Source organism: Actinia tenebrosa, unplaced genomic scaffold (genome assembly GCF_029948245.1).
Source record: "Actinia tenebrosa isolate PJP-AT-01 unplaced genomic scaffold, QUT_ActTen_1.0 PGA_scaffold9__36_contigs__length_13948895, whole genome shotgun sequence".
Classification (NCBI taxonomy): Eukaryota; Metazoa; Cnidaria; class Anthozoa; order Actiniaria; family Actiniidae; genus Actinia; species Actinia tenebrosa.
Window position 1 is genome coordinate 3925756 of NW_028292586.1, and position 21201 is coordinate 3946956.

Here is a 21201-nt window from a genome sequence, read left to right on the forward strand (position 1 = left end):
ATAGGTGAAATATAGGGGAAAAAAGGGGGGAAGGAACTGAAAAACAGGGCAGAAAAAAGGGAATGAATAAAATCCAAAATTAACTTGGAGATTATAGTGCGAAAAAGAGATTTGAAAAATTGGTGAGAAAATTGTAGAAAGTAAAAGGAGGGAACCGGAACGACAAAAATAGGAGGAAAGTAACCAAAAGAAAGAAAATAGGAAGGGAAGGGGAGGAAAGAGGGAAGGAAGGGAGGAAGGAAGGAAGGAAGGGAAGGGGAGGAAAGAGGGAAGGGAGGAAGGAAGGAAGGAAGGAAGGAAGGAAGGGAAAAGGAAAAAAGAGGGAAGGAAGGAAGCAGGGAAGGAGAGAATAACCAAGAAATGAAGAAAAGAAGCAAAAAAGCTCAATTCTACTTTTTTTAATACCAAATCTTAGCATCGGCTCCCTGTGTCTCTATTTTATGACATTACACCCTTAATTATAATCTAACAAATGCTACTCCCCTTTACACAAGCTAAATAGAAGTTACATTTTATGCACTTTACAGAAAATCTCTAGGTACAATCAACTGACTGCCACACTTTTTTTCAATCTGCTTCCAAACTCTCGTATTCCAGCCGCTGGTATAAGACTGTGGGCTCACAATTACCCCACTCTTCGAGTCAGCGGTTTTGTCAGTAGCGATCCCACCAATCAGGACGAACTTCTTGTTCATTGGGATGTGAAGGCAGGAGCAGTTTGTTGTCGACCCGTACGGGACACTGATGATGGTTTTGCCCTTGGTCACGCTACTAGAGGTGTCCTTGATGACTTGATGGATCACAAGGTGGTAACGCAAGAGATGTTTCTTCTCGTCTTTGGGCAGAGCTGAGATCACTCTTGCCAATATGGCTAAAACGTAAAATGCAAACATTAACCGGCCATCACGAGATTTTGACACACGGGAGTGTCTTTCTAATAATTTCATTCGGGGGAGGGAAAAATGGATAATTGAATGGGAGCTAATTGCTGTAAATTTTTTATAACAGTTGTTAAAAAATAAAATGAAAAGAAATGAAAAATGGAAAGTACATTGACAAAAAGATAAAGTAAAGGAAAAAAATGGAAATTAAATGATACTCACCTAAATTACTGTTTTGACAAGCTTGATGTAGCCTTACGCGAACACAATTAGGACAACTTCCTCTTGCTGCAACTAAAAACCATAAAAATGTCCATGTTTAGAAAATATTTCTATACACTTTTAGCCTTATCGGGCAAATTTAATGCAGATCCATTTTTATTCCTCAGGGTTTGTTTATATAAACTATTTCCACTCAATTCTCAGCTCACTTCTACACTCATCCAATCCATTTCAGGTACATTCCTTATTCCTATACGTTCATCCCATCCATTTGGGATGCATTCTTATTCCTATACGTTCATCCAATCCATTTCAGGTAGATTTTCATTACTATACGATCATCCAATCCATTTTAGGTACATTCCTATTCCCATGCGTTTATAATCCATTTAAGTGCCCGCTTCTCATACTAGCCATATCTCTCATAACTGCAACTTATAACTCTATAAATGTTGATTATATCCATATACAAAAGGACAATACAATCATTAACTATAAAACATTATCTTTATTATATCATGTGAATTCTTATTCCTATGCGATTAGATGATCTCACCTTTTCCTGGCCTACATCTCCTCAAACACAGCTGCTTTGATAAGAAATTGTTCTCGTTACCATAACAACCACCATAGTTGAACCTTTTGCATCGACCGGTCACAGAGTCAAAGGTCCATCGGGAAACTTTTTGTGTACATGGCCCACGATTGACTGGCTGTTTACAGATATCCCCTTTGAATTAAAAAAATATACCGTATTTAGTCGTTTAAGCGTCACCCACAATTAAGCGCCGCACTCAAATAAGCGCAGCACCTAAGTACAAAGTTATTAATAAGCGTCGCCCCCGAAAAAGCGCCGCTTTTATCCATTAAAAAAGAACAAAACAAAAAACAAAAAACAAAAACAAAAAAAAAAAAAAACAACAAAAAACAAAAAACAAAAAAACAAAACAAAAAAAAAACAACAAAAAAACAAAACAAATACAACAACAACAACAAAAAACAACATTGGTACGTTTGTATTCGTGTTGTATTAAATGATTGGTAAAACATAATGGTAAATAATGTAATATGGTAAAAACATGCAGGGGGTCCATAAAAAGGTCAGAACTCTTATCTCTTGGCTCACCAAGGCAAGTATGGTTGCAAAGTTGTTTTGTTTGGAATCCATTCCAGCCACTTGGATGACATCCACCAGCGATGAAGTACTGACACTGTTGGCTTGTGGAGTTGAAGAAGTAACGGGGAAAGTAACCGCGACATACACTGTAAGGAACTATCTGGCATAATCCTCCTGGAATGAGGCAATCAAATACGTTCATAAAATTCGAGCCCCGCCGTGCTCGGTGTCGTATGTGAGTAGAGTTGTTTGTGCTTCAAGGGTTTTTCTCCGGGTTCTCTGTTTTTCCTCCTTCCTCAAAAATTAACTTCTAAATTCCAATTCGATCTTGGGCATTCACCTAGCATGGATCTGAGGGTTCCGTTCGTGATTGTCCCTCTCTGTGATTACAGACAAAACTGGTAGAATTTTTTAAAAAAGATTTTTTTAAATGGATCAAGAAAACGGTCATTTAAGGTGCTCGGACTGCATGACTAATAGACCTTATTCGTGGCGTGACAAAGTTCCCGATTCAGCGTGACAAACCTCCAAAGGATTCATTTTTGTTTTTGCTCTTCGAAAAATTCGTGAGTGTCCCAAAGGATACGAAAGAAATAACGATGATATCCCGACGAGTTTCCAACCAATAGCTGTTCATTCTCCTATAGAGGTCTGTCAAATTCAATTGTGAAAACTTTGTCACAGCACGAATAGGGTCTATTCAATGCACATTTTATTCCAAGTGGTCGCTCTAGGGAGGTCGTCGTCCATGAAGTTGCCTTTCTTGATTTTGCGTCCCATTTGGTTTGGGAGCACACACACCGTACATTCAAAAAGTCTATTTTACGGAAGAATAGTTAGTTACCTGGAACGCATCCTCCCTCATCAACCATTGTTATCGTCTTCCCAGTTCGACAGGCTGTTGCAGACATGATACAATGACTGTTGTACGAATTACCATCCGATCCACAGACCGGTTCGTAAAGCGCTCGGCAGTCTTCGTTCTCACGACAGACGCAACGTGGGCCAACATCTTTTACGTACTGACATTTCTCACCAACCGTGTTGCATTTGAAGTCATCGCACACATCTTGTGGAATATAAGCAAAAAACATGTTACGTTTGGGGTGCTACCGTACAAAATGAAAGATATTTAATCCATAGGCGTGCCCCTTCTTTCATAGTTCCGCCGGCAGCCAAAAAAATATCGGAGCGATGAAAGAAGGAGCCAACGTAAGGACTAGAGAATGCTTATGTAGTATCTCTACTCACTTTTACAAACCGGTGGAAGATGAGACCAGCTACCATTCATGGTGCAAGTTAGTTGTCGCTGACCAACCAAAGCATAGCCATCATCACAGGAGAATTCCAAAGTGCTTCCAATTGTAAAGTTATTCCCTGCTCGTTTTCCATTCCTTGGTGGGAAAGCGTCAAGATCATCACACGAGGAGACTTATTTAGGAAACAGAAAAATCTTTTAATTGAAATGACACAAAAAAGGTACAGTGAAAAAAGAGAAGAAGAAGAAGAAGAAGAAGAAGAAGAAGAAGAAGAAGAAGAAGAAGAAGAAGAAGAAGAAGAAGAAGAAGAAGAAGAAGAAGAAGAAGAAGAAGAAAGAAGAAGAAAAGGAGAGAAGAAGGAGAGGAGGAGAAGAAGAAGAAGAAGAAGAAGGAGAAGGAGAAGAAGAAGAAGAAGAAGAAGAAAAAGAAGAAGAAGAAGAACAACAACAACGACAACAACAACAACAACAACAACCTACTGGTGCACTTAGGTGTTGTCCCTGTCCACGTCCCATCCTGCTGACACAATCTTGTTTGGGATCCAGTCATCTTGTACGTGTATTCACAAGTGTATATCACCTCCATACCAGGAATGAACTCCATCAGGTCATCTTCTCTTGAGCTGAACGCTGGACGACCAGGATCGCTGCAAGTGGCTAAGAGAGAGAGAAAATACATAGTGCTTTCATCTAAAAGGGCTTCTTTTTCTCTTGCGCGTCTAATGCTATCAAATTGTATCGAAGGTAAGGGCCTAAGGAATTCAAAGGGCTATGATAAAAATATCAACAACTGTTTTTCTCTCAGGAAGGAGCAAATATTGTGTCCCTGTTCTTTCAGTCTTCTTCGGTGGCAGAAATATGTATTGAAAAAAAACACAATTCTTTTCTTTTTATTCAACTACATGTACGTTTACAACATATAGAGCAATGTATATTTAATAAAATTAATTATGCCTGTAGAAAATGAATACGTACCTTCCTAGAGGGTGACTTTTCTATAGGTTTGTATAAACTGTAAGAATTGCTGTTTTTATCCTTAATGTGTGTGCGTCTGTCAAATGTAACACCCATATTCCCATATTCACAGCACATTATTACAATGATTGACATGGCTTTTTTGAATTACCTTTCTGCTGATACTGAAGTGCGCAGTGTCCACTTCACTCCGTTTCTCTCTCTCTCTCTCTCTCTCTCTCTCTCTCTCTCTCTCTCTCTCTCTCTCTCTCTCTCTCTCTCTCTCTCTCTCTCTCTCTCTCTCTCTCGGTGTCACATCTATTGCCTTTGCATAAAGGATCGCAAAGACTTGAATCAACAATCAAGTGTGTGAGGTGACTGGGGATCAATCTATAGATGCCCTGAGTGCACAACAAACAACTGATTCCCAATAAATAATAAATAAATAATATATAATCAACTTACAGCAGAAACGTGGAGGTTCAAGTGTTCGGATGTTATCCAGAGGAACCTCTTGGTGATCATTCCTCCCATCAAACTGGACACCATATAGGCTCCCACTGTTCATTCTTACTGTACCTAGCATGAACTTACGATCCTGTGAGTTCACTGCCAGAACGCGGGTACCATTAAATATCTCACTTTTTGATGGTATTCTGTCTTCTACCATGGCATAATGTTGAGTTCCTTTTCCAAGGACGAGGATGTCTTCTTCCTCGTCTTCTGCCTCGTAGTACACAGTCACCTGGTTACCAGACTTGGATTGTACTGTTCCATGTTTGAAGTGAGAAGGTTTTCGCACAAAAACTGGTGTTCCAACTCTAGCGCACTCTAGAACAAGTCAAAAGCAACGTGAATAGTCTACCAGACTCCATCGCACACTTTCTTTTGTTCAGTTAATTAGCACCAATAGCCAATGTCCAAGAGCAGGAACCTAGCACAAAGCATGATGGTAAACTGAGTACTTACGCTTTTTCAGCTCCTCTAAAAAACCCTCTGACAATTTTTCCTTCCACATTATCTATGAAACTGTAAGCATTTCAACAGACAAAAATAACAGTCAATTTTTTCTGATAATTCTATTGATTTCCTTGCTTGTTCTGATTTGTGTAGTGTTCGGTTTTCCGTAGTGCTTTGTGATAAAGATTCGTGCTCGTGCACATTGGCTATTGTCTTACTATTGTCATGAGTAAAATACACATTTGAATAAGAAAAAAAATTCGCCAAGCATTAAGGTAGTGTTTCAAATGTCGCCCATACAAACGTCCTATTCTATAATGCAGTATACAATATAGGTTGTGCGCAATTACAACGCATAAAACGTGCACTCGAGGAACATTCCAAGTTGCGCATCAACTGCCTGAAACTGATAATGAGGGTGGAATGGAGTACATTATGCACTCTTACTGTCACTTTGCAGTGTAGTTATGTCCAGGGTCGATTCTTCTCCATGAAGGATTCTCCGGTTTTCAAAATAAACATGTGAATTGAGTGTTGTGCGTTCTAGTACTGGTAGTATTATTTTATAGAGAAAATTGGCAATCATACTAGCAGCATAGACATGGAACTCACCAAAGCATGTTGGTTCGGGCCCTGTCCATTGTCCAGTTTTCAAGCATTTTCTCCAGTGAGAGCCGAAGAGTGTGTAACCAGGATTGCAAAAGAAGCGCACGATTGATCCCTCGGTGTTGTTATCCATTTGAATAGCTCCATTCAGAAGAACTTTGGGTCGAGGACATCGAACCTCTGGAAAAAGGAAAAAAACAGATGTGTTACGACTTTATGGCGCACGACCTTTAATCAAAAGTAGCATTTTCACCAACTTTGACCAAGAATAACACCTGCAATAAACAAAAAAACAAAAATAAACAAAAATCGATGTCACAGTTTTGGTTGAATTTTTTCCAAAACCAAACTGCAAAAAAAAGATTGATTGAAAATTGATATCTACTTCATTGCGGTGTAGCGTAAATTCTGACAAAATTTTCTCAAGACATCATGAAGGCGGTAGATTTAAAACACAAATAGGAAACTTGTATTTGTACCTTTGCAAACTGGTAGAATTCCATGCCATTTACCATCATCCCCACAATAGATCTTCTGGTTGCCTTCTCTGTAGTACCCTGGCTTGCAGACATACTCAATCTGATTTTTATACACCAAGCCACCTTCACCATAGAGGAAAAGCTTGGAATGCGAAATGGACGGCGGCTCACCGCATGGAATAGCTGTTTGATAAAATTGATATAAAAAAGCAAATTAGTCAATTTTAATAATGGTAATTTGCTCATGTGCGCATGCCCAACTGGTTATTGATTTTGTTCAGTAAGGCGTACTCAAAAGGCATCAAAGATTGGCCGACAATACACCTTTTGCTGTTCATTTACAGAAAATGTACATTCATTTGTGCAAATAGTTGTATCAATAACGTGTAATGTACTTTCATCAACGCCGCAAGTGACATCAATAGCGCGGATCAACTTTCAATAACTTTTTATTTCTCTTATTGTTTATTCGAATCATGCAAATGTTTGTCGAACCACGCTATAGAATATAACGTTGACCCTCATGATTGTCCAAGCGCGTTATAGATTGTCAATGATTATGCTAATAGCACTAATGAATTTTCACTTTCGGGTAAATGATTGTCCATAAATGCTATTGTTTGTCTTTTGGTGTTATTGAAGTTGAATTTCGCGCACAAGAAAATACATTCCGCGCATATGAATGTACAAACGCGCTATTGATTGTCCTTTGATGCCTATGAATGTACACGCATATTCAATTATCGTTATTGAAAGTTGATCCGCGCTAATGATGTTACTTGTGGTGTTGATGAAAGTACATTACACGTTATTGATACAACTATTGGCACAAATGAATGTACATTTTCTGTTTATGAACGGCAAAAGGTGTACATGAAATCTTTAGTTTTCAAAATGTCTACCCCAATCTTTGATACGAGTAGCAATAAACATTTGATATTCTATTAAAATGTATAGAGAATTATATTTGAGTTGAATAAAATGCGCGCACGATTTTTCGACGTCAAAGCAATACATTTTGCACTAAGTATCTTACGTCTGCAAATCGGTTGTGAATCGCTCCATGTTCGGTTTGCCTGGCAAGTACGCGTAGCTGGACCTTCTAGAAAGTAGCCTTTGTTGCAGGAGAAGCTCACGGTGTTGGAATACTGGAACATCATCCCAATCCTCTTGCCATTGAACGGCATTCCAGGGTCGCCACAACTTCGAGCTGAGAAAACATAATGTCGTATATCAATGATGAACCCTGCTTATTTTCTTCGACTCAGGACCCAAACGAATAGCCAAAGAATAGACCTTTTCACTGATGCGGCAGCCATCTTGATTTATGGGATGCCAAGGAGCAAACGTAGAAAATTCTTATAAAGCATAGAGTGACGGGGTTACGTTGTCAAATGATTTGAAGTCTTGGTGTTTTGAATTTTGTTCCAACTACCAAAAAAGTCAATTCACCATTTTCCATACATCGGTTCACTGGTCAAACACAAAGCGCTCAAGCGAGACGACAAGATACTTTCAAAGGATTATTCAAATTTGAACCTTGCAACCTCGGCTGAATGCTTTGTGTTTGACCAGTTGACCAATGTATGGAAAATGGTGAATTGCATTTTGATGTGCTTCTTTTTGAAAAGCGTAACGTTATATATATAAGAATATACCCTGACAGCTGTGCAGTCTATAATTTTTACAATAGTTGCCCCCTCGGCATCCCATAATGTTACAGAATTCAAAATGGCCTCCTGCGAGGTTATAACCATACCTATGCAAGTAACGTTGCTATCGGTCCATCTACCGTCTTTCTTGCATACAGCGAAAGGGTATCCTCTCCTAAAGAAGCCATCGTTGCACATAAGATGGATGATTGATCCAGCGTCGTATTGGTCTCCTTTAATGTACCCATTGAGAGGTGATACTGGGGATGGACATGTGATGCCTGGACAGAAATATAAAATAGATGTGAATTGAAATGAGAAGCAAAAACAAAAATTGTAATAATCGTAATAACATGAGACATTTTTCGGCTGCACGGCAACGCGGCAAAATTAGGGTATTGGTGCTATTTAACAAAAGATTTCTTATTAGCATCCATTGTTATCGCTACAAGAAGGCTGTCATGTTTTTGGCTTTTCCTGCACTCTCTTGGAAATGCTTCCAACCGATTTATTGAAATAAAAGGGTTGTTAGCCTGTCCACTTTTTCTCAGGGGGGACAAGAGACACTGTTTTGGCCAAATACAACCACAAAATATTGGTAGCAATTACCTGCAGTTGTCGGGAGAATCTCAGAACTATTGGTAGAAGCAGTAGTCTTTACTGGAAAGCAAAAAAGAGCTATGTCAGGGTGAAACTTTTACTAGTACATAACAGATTACGAGACAATTTTATGTCGTTATTAATATTCCTTGTGAAACTTTTTTTAGTTGCCAATTAAGTAGTGTGCGGGGGGGGGGGGGGGGGGGTATTCAGGTTAAGGGATACTCCTTAGTCAGGTAAAGGGGTACTCCTAAATCAGGTGAAGGGATACTCTTAAATCAGGTGAATGGATACTCCTAAATCAGGTGAAGGGATACTCCTAAATCAGGTGAATGGATACTCCTAAATCAGGTGAATGGATACTCCTAAATCAGGTGAAGGGATACTCCTAAATCAGGTGAATGGATACTCCTAAATCAGGTGAATGGATACTCCTAAATCAGGTGAAGGGACACTCCTAAATCAGGTGAATGGATACTCCTAAATCAGGTGAATGGATACTCCTAAATCAGGTGAAGGGATACTCCTAAATCAGGTGAATGGATACTCCTAAATCAGGTGAATGGATACTCCTAAATCAGGTGAAGGGATACTCCGAAATCAGGTGAATGGATACTCCTAAATCAGGTGAAGGGATACTCCTAAATCAGGTGAATGGATACTCCTAAATCAGGTGAAGGGATACTCCTAAATCAGGTGAATGGATACTCCTAAATCAGGTGAAGGGATACTCCTAAATCAGGTGAATGGATACTCCTAATTTAGGTGAAGGGATACTCCTGAATCAGGTGAAGGGATACTCCTAAATCAGGTGAATGGATACTCCTAAATCAGGTGAATGGATACTCCTAAATCAGGTGAATGGATACTCCTAAATCAGGTGAAGGGATACTCCTAAATCAGGTGAATGGATACTCCTAAATCAGGTGAAGAGATAGTCCTAAATCAGGTGAATGGATACTCCTAAATCAGGTGAATGGATACTCCTAAATCAGGTGAAGGGATACTCCTAAATCAGGTGAATGGATACTCTTAAATCAGGTGAAGGGATACTCCTAAATCAGGTGAATGGATACTCCTAAATCAGGTGAAGGGATACTCCTAAATCAGGTGAATGGATACTCCTAAATCAGGTGAATGCATACTCCTAAATCAGGTGAAGGGATACTCCTAAATCAGGTGAAGGGATACTCCTAAATCAGGTGAATGGATACTCCTAAATCAGGTGAATGGATACTCCTAATTTAGGTGAAGTGATACTCCTAATTTAGGTGAAGGGATACTCCTGAATCAGGTTAAGGGATACTCCTAAATCAGGTGAATGGATACTCCTAAATCAGGTGGATGGATACTCCTAAATCAGGTGAATGGATACTCCTAAATCAGGTGAATGGATACTCCTAAATCAGGTGAAGGGATACTCCTAAATCAGGTGAATGGATACTCCTAAATCAGGTGAATGGATACTCCTAAATCAGGTGAAGGGATACTCCTAAATCAGGTGAAGGGATACTCCTAAATCAGGTGAATGGATACTCCTAAATCAGGTGAAGGGATACTCCTAAATCAGGTGAATGGATACTCCTAATTCAGGTGAAGGGATACTCCTGAATCAGGTGAAGGGATACTCCTAAATCAGGTGAATGGATACTCCTAAATCAGGTGAATGGATACTCCTAAATCAGGTGAATGGATACTCCTAAATCAGGTGAAGGGATACTCCTAAATCAGGTGAAGGGATACTCCTAAATCAGGTGAAGAGATACTCCTAAATCAGGTGAATGGATACTCCTAAATCAGGTGAATGGATACTCCTAAATCAGGTGAAGGGATACTCCTAAATCAGGTGAAGGGATACTCATAAATCAGGTGAAGGGATACTCCTAAATCAGGTGAATGGATACTCCTAAATCAGGTGAAGGGATACTCCTAAATCAGGTGAATGGATACTCCTAAATCAGGTGAATGGATACTCCTAAATCAGGTGAAGGGATACTCCTAAATCAGGTGAATGGATACTCCTAAATCAGGTGAATGGATACTCCTAAATCAGGTGAAGGGATACTCCTAAATCAGGTGAATGGATACTCCTAATTTAGGTGAAGGGATACTCCTGAATCAGGTTAAGGGATACTCCTAAATCAGGTGAATGGATATTCCTAAATCAGGTGAAGGGATACTCCTAAATCAGGTGAATGGATACTCCTAATTTAGGTGGAGTGATACTCCTGAATCAGGTTAAGGGATACTCTTAAATTAGGTGAAGGGATACTCCTAAATCAGGTGAAGGGATACTCCTAAATCAGGTGAAGGGATACTCCTAAATCAGGTGAATGAATACTCTTAAATCAGGTGAAGGTATACTCTTAAATCAGGTGAATGGATACTCCTAAATCAGGTGAAGGGATACTCCTAAATCAGGTGAAGGGATACTCTTAAATCAGGTGAATGGATACTCCTTAATCAGGTGAAGGGATACTCTTAAATCAGGTGAATGGATACTCCTAAATCAGGTGAAGGGATACTCCTAAATCAGGTGAATGGATACTCCTAAATCAGGTGAAGGGATACTCCTAAATCAGGTGAAGGGATACTCCTAAATCAGGTGAAGAGATACTCCTAAATCAGGTGAATGGATACTCCTAAATCAGGTGAATGGATACTCCTAAATCAGGTGAATGGATACTCCTAAATCAGGTGAATGGATACTCCTAAATCAGGTGAATGGATACTCCTAAATCAGGTGAATGGATACTCCTAATTTAGGTGAAGTGATACTCCTAATTTAGGTGAAGGGATACTCCTGAATCAGGTTAAGGGATACTCCTAAATCAGGTGAAGGGATACTCCTAAATCAGGTGGATGGATACTCCTAAATCAGGTGAATGGATACTCCTAAATCAGGTGAATGGATACTCCTAAATCAGGTGAAGGGATACTCCTAAATCAGGTGAATGGATACTCCTAAATCAGGTAAAGGGGTACTCCTAAATCAGGTGAAGGGATACTCCTAAATCAGGTGAAGGGATACTCCTAAATCAGGTGAAGGGATACTCTTAAATCAGGTGAAGGGATACTCCTAAATCAGGTGAATGGATACTCCTAAATCAGGTGAAGGGATACTCCTAAATCAGGTGAATGGATACTCCTAAATCAGGTGAATGGATACTCCTAAATCAGGTGAAGGGATACTCCTAATTTAGGTGAAGGGATACTCCTGAATCAGGTTAAGGGATACTCCTAAATCAGGTGAATGGATACTCCTAAATCAGGTGAAGGGATACTCCTAAATCAGGTGAATGGATACTCCTAATTTAGGTGGAGTGATACTCCTGAATCAGGTTAAGGGATACTCTTAAATTAGGTGAAGGGATACTCCTAAATCAGGTGAAGGGATACTCCTAAATCAGGTGGATGGATACTCCTAAAGCAGGTGAATGAATACTCTTAAATCAGGTGAAGGTATACTCTTAAATCAGGTGAATGGATACTCCTAAATCAGGTAAGGGATACTCCTAAATCAGGTAAGGCAGAGTAGTTAAAGATAAAACCCGTAGAATAAGTAAAAATATTTTGGCACAAATTTTCTGAAGTTTGCAGTTGATAAAGACCGTTGTTTGTCAAAATAGATCATATTATTTCGGGCGTATTTCTTCCGCATTTCAGGCCACTTGTCACTCCCTTGAATGTTATTCTTTCCTCTTCCTGTATTGCTAAATAGGATACATTAATCTAATAGTGGTATCTTATAACAAAGATATCTGACATGGGAAAACAGTTCGTTAATGCACAAAAATCAATTCAGATCAAAAGCCTTCAAGTTAGCGAATTTGTAAGCGGGTTGTACTATCTGAAGAATTTGTTGGCCACTTTGGCAACGATATAAGGACTATATATCTCAAGACAGATTAATAAGAAAGATACAAATAAATTATTTAGTGGCTCAACAACATCAGCCTCATATTTTCCCATGAAAATTATATCAATATTATGTCTGATAAAGTAATTTATAGCGGAAGTTGGGTCTAAAAAGGAAGTTACAATCTCGCACCTTTGATTAGTTTTATCTGATCACCGGAAATACGTCAGACCGTAAGGTCAAAATAACACCACCACTAGTACCCCCCACCCTAAAGACCGTTGTCATAAATGCACCTCTCCCTGTGGAATGACAAAATACTCTACCCACCCTTCCATGGGAAAGGTAGGATTTGTCCCTTCCCCTGTGAAAAAAAGACCAGTTCCTCTAGGGAGAGTACTGTCGGTGGGAATTTTGGCCATGGTATTTTGACTGTATCCTCAAATCAATAAACAGATGGCCTCAAGGCCGCAATGTGGGTAAATACAATAAAAATCAGTAAATTTACTAAACTTTCATAGCAATAAATTGTCTTGTATGATATTAACGAGAAATTATATATCTTAAAAATTTAAACCAGCTTCAGTTGTCTGCCCGAAAATGCGTCAAGTTTTTGGAAAAAGTGAGGCTACCTGCCTTCGCAAGATACGGTGATTTCGAATGCATCTTCCAAAATATCAAAACTCGCTACACAAATGCATCGTAGATATAAAATTCCGTTGTTCATGTACGAGCGGATACGTAGAAAAGTGTGAAAAAATCATATCCTCTTATTCGCCTTTACTTACCCGACACGCCAATAGTTGGTAGAGCTTCAATAACAAAGAAGAAAAGCGAAAAGACGAAAAAATTGATGAATTTCATGGTTAAATTTCTGTTGTCCAAGTGGAACTTCAAGAAATGTTTTCTCAGCGAGTATATGGACTGTTCGACTAAGGTTACAGGATATTTCTAATCATTTGACATTTTAATGATTGATAAATAGATTTGGGATTTTTTGCATTGACTTTTGGAACCCCGTCGACATGACCTCATCTTGGACTGCATGAGTCGTTGTTTACCGAGAATTTGACCAAATCAACAATCGGAAAACGACGCTAAGAGAAAGCAATTAGAAAAAAAAGAAGATATTTTTGAACGTTTGGCTCTAATGCTTTAAGTTAAGCCAAAACGAAGAACCCAACGAAAATTTTCCTTATTGGAAATTTGCAGGCTTAAAACTCAATTGGATAATGTCCAAAAGTATTTGTCACCTTTCTGGTCCTTTCGTTACGTGTTGAGACATGAATTCATTTAGTTGCGCAGTTGAAATATCGGCATGAAAGAGAAAGAATTGTAATCAGTATAAGGTATCAGTACCAAAAATTGATTTAATGGTTTTGCAGAAGAATATAAACAGGAAGACGATATCAAAATGCAACGTAAAACTTTCATCAGCTTTCTGTAATCCCACAAGAGAAGACACAGACATCCTGCCTATCTGAAACGATATACGATATACCCAAACTCGTTGCCTATTAAGTTCCGTGGTACAGGTCACGATCGATCTGTGCCAAGATATACAGTTCATGCTTTATACTTATTGACCTTATTCTGATGGAAATTCCATACGTAATTGGCCAATGGATGTAATTCTTGGAGAAGATTAGTTGAAAGTTTACTAATGATATGGCAAGAAAAATATAATACAGAGATATAGACTTGGTGATTCTGGAAGCAGGCTCTTCTCACAAGAGGACACCCCTGAAACTATACAAGTTTATAGTGGAATTATTAACAGAATATAAGCATACATGCTGCCTTTAAGGGTAAGTTGGCACCAGTTTTGCAATTGAATGATCGATGTTTTATTTTGGACTTAAGATGTAACCGATAATTATCCAAAACATCTTCATGCAGTGCAAGCAAGCAGTTTTGCTTTAGTACGTAGCTTGATTATTACTATCCTGGAGGTTTTGCAAATGAGTATTTATTTCACTTAATGGTATAAATGCTACGTATATGATGCGATAATGCATTCAGTACGTTTTGTGCGTTGCATCTTGAAATGCCATTACGATTCTTTATTCAGTGATTATAATTTGATTTCCAAATTTTTTACCAGATTTTGTTTAATTTTACTAAGTGTTCAATGCACAAGATAAAAGTAAAAGTAAAGTAGAAGAAATGATTAATTAATCATTAATATCATTAATTGATATTACTAATATCACTTTTATCAATTGGCAGAACCAATCGGCTTTAAGTGTAACGACTAAGTGTATATTGGTAAAAGTAACGTAGAAGAAGATGCTTGCGAATGTCGTGTTTTTTTTTAAACTTTTTTTTGGACAGGAGTTGGCTGTTACTTTGTTTGTATGGATTCTCTTCGTCAATGTAGTTACTTCTGCACCAGGTAACCGATGTTGCATATAGAACTATTCTTATATCTATTATTTCGTCATACTAATACGAGCTAACTTACCGGATATGGACAGAGACAAATGTCCGTATTATAGAGGATACATTTGCAAGAAAGCATTTAATCAACTGATGTAACATGATGTAATGTTCTGTTTAGGTGGTAACCACACATGTGAAGAGGTCCTACGTAACCTCAAGAAAAATCCCCCTCCCCACACCATTATCCGCCTTCAAGAGCCGTTGAGGAAAACCTGGAGCGTCAAGTATAAATGTGTTAAAGAGGCCAAGATGGTACATGGTAGTGATACAGCTGTGAGAAGGTGTGAAAATGGGACGATGATTGGGGATGAACCGCAGTGCAAGTGTGAGTAGAGGAAATACTTATGATGCCGTGCTGTGGCCATTTATCGTAGGATATGCATTCAAGCTGTATTCACTTTTTCGCCAGCCAATCGCCTCATGCAACTAATATGCATATGTTCTTTCATCCATTTACTACATCCAACCCCTTTCCCATACTATCCATCCTTCCATCCATCCACCCATCTTTCCATTCATCCATCCTTCATTTTATCTCTCCATCCATCCACCCACCCATCCATCCATCATCCATCCATCCATCCATCCATCCATCCATCCATCCATCCATCCATCCATCCATCCATCCATCCTTCCATCCATCCATCCCTCCATCCATCCATCTTTCCATTCATGCATCCTTCACTTTATCTCTCCATCCATCCATCCATCCATCCATCCATCCATCCATCCATCCACCAACCCATCCACCCATCCATCCATCCATCCATCCATCCATCCATCCATCCATCCATCCATCCATTCATTCTTTCTTTCTTCCTTTCATTCATTCATCCATCCATCCATCCATCCATCCACCCATTCTTCCTTCTGCCCACCCTCCTATCCATTCACACTTTCAAGCAACCAACCAAAACCATCTATCCTGTCTTTCTTTCGTTCTTTCATCCATCCACAAGTCTGTTTTCATTTACCTTTTTATGCGATTTCCAGTAATTTCTTGTGGAAAACCGGTTCCAATCCCTCATGCTAACTTCAATGGGCCAAGTTTCACATATAATAGCATCGTCAGGTATAGATGCCAAGAAGGCTACCGAATGAAAGGAAGAAATTTCAGAAGATGTAAAATCAACGGAAAATGGACAAAGAAACCTAAATGCATGAGTAAGTACTCCTAGGTAGTTTTTCCCTCGGTATCTTGTCTAAGAAGGCTTATATACACGTACTACCTATTAATGTTATCCTTAGTTTACATCCTATTCAAAAAATTTAAGTGCTTTCATCTTTATTCTCATTCTCATTTTTCATACCTTCCTTCCCTTTCGTCCCTTCTTTCCCTATATTCCTTCTTTCCCTTCGTTCCTTCGTCTTTTCCTCTCCTTTGTTTCTTGCTTCCTTTCTTGCGTCGTTTCCCTTCTTTCCTTCCTTCCTATCTTTCTTTCCTTCTTATTTTGACATGTTCTGTTATTCCAATATCTCTCTTGTCTCATCTCTCACATCACTGAACGCTTTCTTTTTTGAAGTTCTAAATAGTTTGCACAAAAACATGCACTCTACTTTCCTTTCTCAGTACAACGCTGTACATCGGCAAAAAATCTTCGAATTCGGAATGGAACGATCACCACAACAGACCCCAACTACCGCCATGGAGCAACACTTGTATTCCAGTGCAATGACGATTACGAGCTCTCTGGTCAAGATACCATAACATGCATTGGGAGTAAATGGAGTTCTTACAGTCTGCCATACTGCAAACGTAAGACAATAAAGTACAAGCGGATTTTATGTGTGAATGATTGTTACCAAAATACTTGAAACAAGTTGAGGCTTAAAAACTATCTAAAAAGTTTCTTGAACAGTTTATTTGAGTCTTTAAGTTGACGTGGTCATCCACAAGCCACGGTAAAGGCCTAATTGTGAGTTACCTATGGGTTTAAAGACACTTTTCTTATTTATTCATAATGCAGTGTCCATTGATACATTCCTTGTAATTTTTTAGCCATTAGGTGTCCTTATCCTGGGATCCCCGTAAACGGCCGTCGCATCGGCAGTAGGTTCACAGTTGGTGCAACAGTTCGATTCCATTGTCAGTCAGGATTCAAACTTCTTGGCTCATCTACTCGAGTCTGCCTTAAAAATAGAATGTGGAGTGGAAATCTGGCTGTGTGCGACGATGGGCGTAAGTACTTAGACGTCTTTCTGTCACTCTAAATCTTGAAAAAATCGTATCAATAGCAATAATAAAAAATTTCTTTCGGGTGGGGTAGAGCATTCGCCTCTCACCTCTATGGTTAATAAAACCTTGGACTCGGAATTCCATGTAGGTAGATATTTTTCCTTGATTGCATGTCTCTGCAAAACCTAACATGACAAATTCTAATTCGACCCTATGAGTTTAATTAGCCCAGAGGTTGTTTCAAGACTCGAAAAAATTGATGATTACATAGATGGTTGCCGGTTGACGCCAAAAAAGGAATCAAACGGTTCTGCAAACCTTATCTTGGTTTTTATATTCAGTTTTGTTAATAACGTATTTCCTTTATAATCCAGATTCGCACTGCCCTAAGCTTGGTACCCCTATCAGCGGCACGAAGAAAGGCAATCGATATGATATCGGTTCGTTCGTGAAGTTCTCGTGCAAAGAAGGGTATGTTCTTGTTGGCTCTTCAGTCAGACAGTGTCAGAAAGATGGCACGTGGAATGGAACCGAAGCCAAATGCATGAGTGAGTACAAACTAAATAGGCTGTTACCCTTGCAGTACGTCGAAATGCAACTCAATTTATGATTGACGTACATCATCAACACACATTAGAGCATTCAACCAGACATTACTAATAAAACCGAAAAACCAACTAACCAGGTTGACCGTTTTCTCCTTGATAGACGACTTTGAGTACATGGTACGAGACTCCAACAGCACAGCCAAGATTTTAAGGCAAAATATCGACAAAATGTTAGAATACACTTGCTCCGGGGTAAATTCTACTTGCAATTTGACAGCTGTTGACATGAGAGCGCGGGCAATAAATCCTAACCACGCCGGGGGACTGGACCTCATTTTTGTCTTTGACGCATCAAGTAGCATCAGGAAACCTGACTTTCAACTTGGACTACGCTTTGCCCAAGAACTGGTGAAGCTGTTGGGGAGCACTTGGAAGTAAGTTAAGGATAATGGCGCGCGGGAGTCAGGGTTTTTTATTTTGCCTGGCATTCCTGGCATGTCTGGCATGCATCCCTGATAGATGAGAAATAGATTGATGGATGGATAAACGAAATTGAAGTACATCTAAGTGTTTACAAATACAACATGTTCAATCAAATCAACAAAACGCTGCAATGTCTTCCTATTTTCAGGCCAGGAGGAACGCACGTGGCGGCCCTTACATACGGCACCAACGCTAGGATCGAATTCAACCTGGGAGACGCCTCTGTGAACTCAGCCAAAAAGGCCATGGAAAGAATAGGCGAAATCAAACGAGCGGGCGGTGGAACTGCAAGTAGGCCAGCCTTGGACTTGGTCAGAAATGCTATTGTCCCGTTCACTCGCAAAGGTAGCCAAAAAGTGCTATTTTTCATAACAGACGGGCACTCGAACATTGGCGGAAGCCCGCGAAAAGCGGCCAAATTTTTACGCGATGAGAAAGAATTCGAAATTTACGCTATTGGTGTTGGAAAGAAAGTAATGAGAAGAGAATTAATGGAAATCGCATCTGAACCGGAGGACGAACATGTGATTTCTGTGCGGAAATACAAAGAGTTGCTTCATGCAGTAAAACAAGTTGTAGATATAAAAATAGGTAAGTCTCCTGTGTGTAGCACTAGCGCACTTGCCTCTCACCTCTAGGGTCTCAAATTCAGTTCACATCTTATTGAGTACGTTAGGTCTCTCCCTTTGATCGAGGGTTTTTCTCTGGGTTCATCGGTTTTCCTCTCCGCGCAAAATCTACATTCTAAATTCCAATTCGATCTGTGAGTTAGTCGTACCCTGACTTTGATCAGCCCAGAGGTTGTTTCAGGGTTCGATCTGTGAGTTAGTCGTGCCCTGACTTAGATCAGCCCAGAGGTTGTTTTAGGATTTGACAAAAGTTGAGGGGTTTTTCCTTTATCAGTATAGAAACACGTTTTAAGAAATCACGGATTTTGAACAATGTATTATAAGAAGTAATTAACTGGATTGTTTTATTAGAACCTAAGAAGAATGAAGACCTATTAATAATGTTTTACTTTAACAACAGACTACTCACCTTGTGGGTTTAGTCCTGTCAATCTACGTGCCAGAATCGTTGGCGGGAACAAAGCTGGTCGAGGAAACTGGCCTTGGCAAGTTGGAATACACAAACTTGACAATACCAGTATGTATTGGAGGAAGATTTTCCTGAAATCAAGATATGCATTTATTAGGGATCATTCATAATTCACGGATTGATGGGGAGGGGGGGTGCTCGCCCAACCAACCCGTAACTTATCGTGGGAGATGGGATGGGATGGGGGAGGGTGGGGGTTATTTTTCAACCAACATATTAGGCTTGCAAAGATTATATTAGTTGTGCTACCAAAAACAAAGACCCAAAGACCCAAAGATCGCTGGGTTTTCTTTCTGGATACCTTGTGTTTCCCATTGCAACATTCTATTCCCTCTTTTCATTTTAAAATAACATTTCTTTTTTCACGTAGATAAACTTGTACTGAGGTGCGGAGGAGCCCTGATCAAACCAGGATGGGTCCTTACTGCAGCTCATTGCTTCATCTCTTTGGATCCAGTAACCTTTAAAAGATACAAGGATGTAGTCCCGGCACAAATGTGAGAAAAATAACCTGAAGAAGAATATGATTGATTTTTAACAACCATTTTAATAGGAGTGTCATTTGTGATTTCATTTCTAGAAAGAAATAGATATATAGAAAACTGACAAACGAACTAACGAATAATAAAAAAGAGAAAGCCTGACAGACAGTGACAGCTTGCAGTCAAAAACAAAGCTACAGACAGTCAATCAATTCTTTAGTCAGTCAGTCAGTCAGTCAGACAGACAGACAGATTATACAAGCTGACAGACATTGACGTTCTGGTATGTGATACCCCTAATAATGATGGTTATGGGCGTATTCAGTAGTCCTAGCCCTCTCACAAAACAAACTTGTAAATAAGCAAAAAAGGCCTGAAACTGAATTTTTTACTATCATCATATTTTGACAGATATACGGTTAGAGCAGGCGATCACCACCTTACATTCAAAGAACCAACACAACAAGACGTCACGGCCAAAGACATATTCATTCATCAAAACTACAGAGACGTTCCGTTCATCGAGAACGACATCGCGCTTATACAACTCCGCGAAGACATAAAACTAGGACCATCAGTACGCACGGTTTGTCTACCAAGAAAAAACGAGTCGTTGCTTGAACCAGGACATTTTGGAATTGTTGCAGGATGGGGCGCAACTCAGGTTCTTGAGCTCAGAGAAAATCCAAAAAAGAAAAAGGCATCTTCAAAAGTACTTAGGCATTCAGCATTTACCATACAAACGAACGAACTTTGTGACAATAAAACAAAATTTTATTTTAACTCGGAAGTGACGTTCTGCGCGGGAGATGGCAAGGGTGGTAACGATACGTGTAAAGGAGACAGCGGTGGAAGCTTTGTCAGAGAGGCACTTCGTGATGGCGTATACAGATGGGTAGCTACAGGTGTAGTCTCGTGGGGGGAGGGGTGCGGACTTGTAGGAAAATACGGCTACTATACTAGGGTGGAGCGCTTTGTTGATTGGATCGAAAAGACAATTAAAGACAATGAGTAATGATCTAGAGTAGTAATTCGCATACATGTTGAAGGTGAAAGGATATAGGAAATCGATAATAGAGAAAAGAAATAATGTACGATTTCCTATAAAGTACAAAGAAAATATTTCCTGTAAATTATTTAATGAATATATATTTTTTCTTTAGTAATCATTGGTCAAACGAGTGATAGAAATAAAATAGAGCGAAATCATCAGAAACTACTGTAAACCATGTACAAAACCCAAAATGGTGATATCAAGTGGCTATAATGACGTCACACTCAATAAGCACTTTTTTATAGGAACGTTTTTAAGCTTAGACGCGGAATTAGCTTCATGAAATTGAGGCGCATAATCAAAATACATTGACTTTATTTCCTAGAGTAT

The 21201-nt window shown here is 39.3% G+C and overlaps 2 protein-coding genes across 2 annotated transcripts; one reads left to right on the forward strand and one right to left on the reverse strand.

Moving 5' to 3' along the window:
- Window positions 1-383: 383 nt before the first annotated feature.
- On the reverse strand, window positions 384-13536 carry LOC116308432 (CUB and sushi domain-containing protein 3). Its single transcript, XM_031718847.2, has 14 exons — window positions 13377-13536; window positions 8739-8789; window positions 8237-8410; window positions 7514-7687; window positions 6478-6660; window positions 6005-6178; window positions 4898-5263; window positions 3959-4135; window positions 3472-3651; window positions 3065-3289; window positions 2230-2394; window positions 1660-1833; window positions 1104-1175; window positions 384-871 (listed from the first exon to the last, which is right to left on the reverse strand). The coding sequence occupies exons 1-14, from the start codon at window positions 13450-13452 to the stop codon at window positions 522-524; spliced, it is 2541 nt and encodes an 846-aa protein (XP_031574707.1). The 5' UTR covers window positions 13453-13536; the 3' UTR covers window positions 384-521.
- A 628-nt stretch (window positions 13537-14164) lies between these two features.
- LOC116308431 (complement C2) lies at window positions 14165-21195 on the forward strand. Its single transcript, XM_031718846.2, has 12 exons — window positions 14165-14396; window positions 14923-14983; window positions 15149-15355; window positions 16024-16194; window positions 16601-16786; window positions 17030-17209; window positions 17581-17754; window positions 17915-18188; window positions 18386-18828; window positions 19267-19383; window positions 19706-19832; window positions 20229-21195. Exons 1-12 carry the CDS (start codon window positions 14382-14384, stop codon window positions 20830-20832), a joined length of 2559 nt encoding a protein of 852 aa, XP_031574706.1. The 5' UTR covers window positions 14165-14381; the 3' UTR covers window positions 20833-21195.
- The last annotated feature ends 6 nt before the right edge of the window (window positions 21196-21201 follow it).

Coding starts and splice junctions, on each gene's coding strand:
- LOC116308432 (XM_031718847.2), bottom strand. CDS start 13,452: ATGAAATTCATCAATTTTTTCGTCTTTTCGCTTTTCTTCTTTGTTATT. Junction 8,411..8,738: donor GATTCTCCCGACAACTGCAG/GTAATTGCTACC, acceptor ATTTCTGTCCAG/GCATCACATGTCCATCCCCA. Junction 7,688..8,236: donor TAGCAACGTTACTTGCATAG/GTATGGTTATAA, acceptor ATGTTTTCTCAG/CTCGAAGTTGTGGCGACCCT.
- LOC116308431 (XM_031718846.2), top strand. Junction 16,787..17,029: donor CAGTCTGCCATACTGCAAAC/GTAAGACAATAA, acceptor GTAATTTTTTAG/CCATTAGGTGTCCTTATCCT. Junction 18,189..18,385: donor CTGTTGGGGAGCACTTGGAA/GTAAGTTAAGGA, acceptor TCCTATTTTCAG/GCCAGGAGGAACGCACGTGG.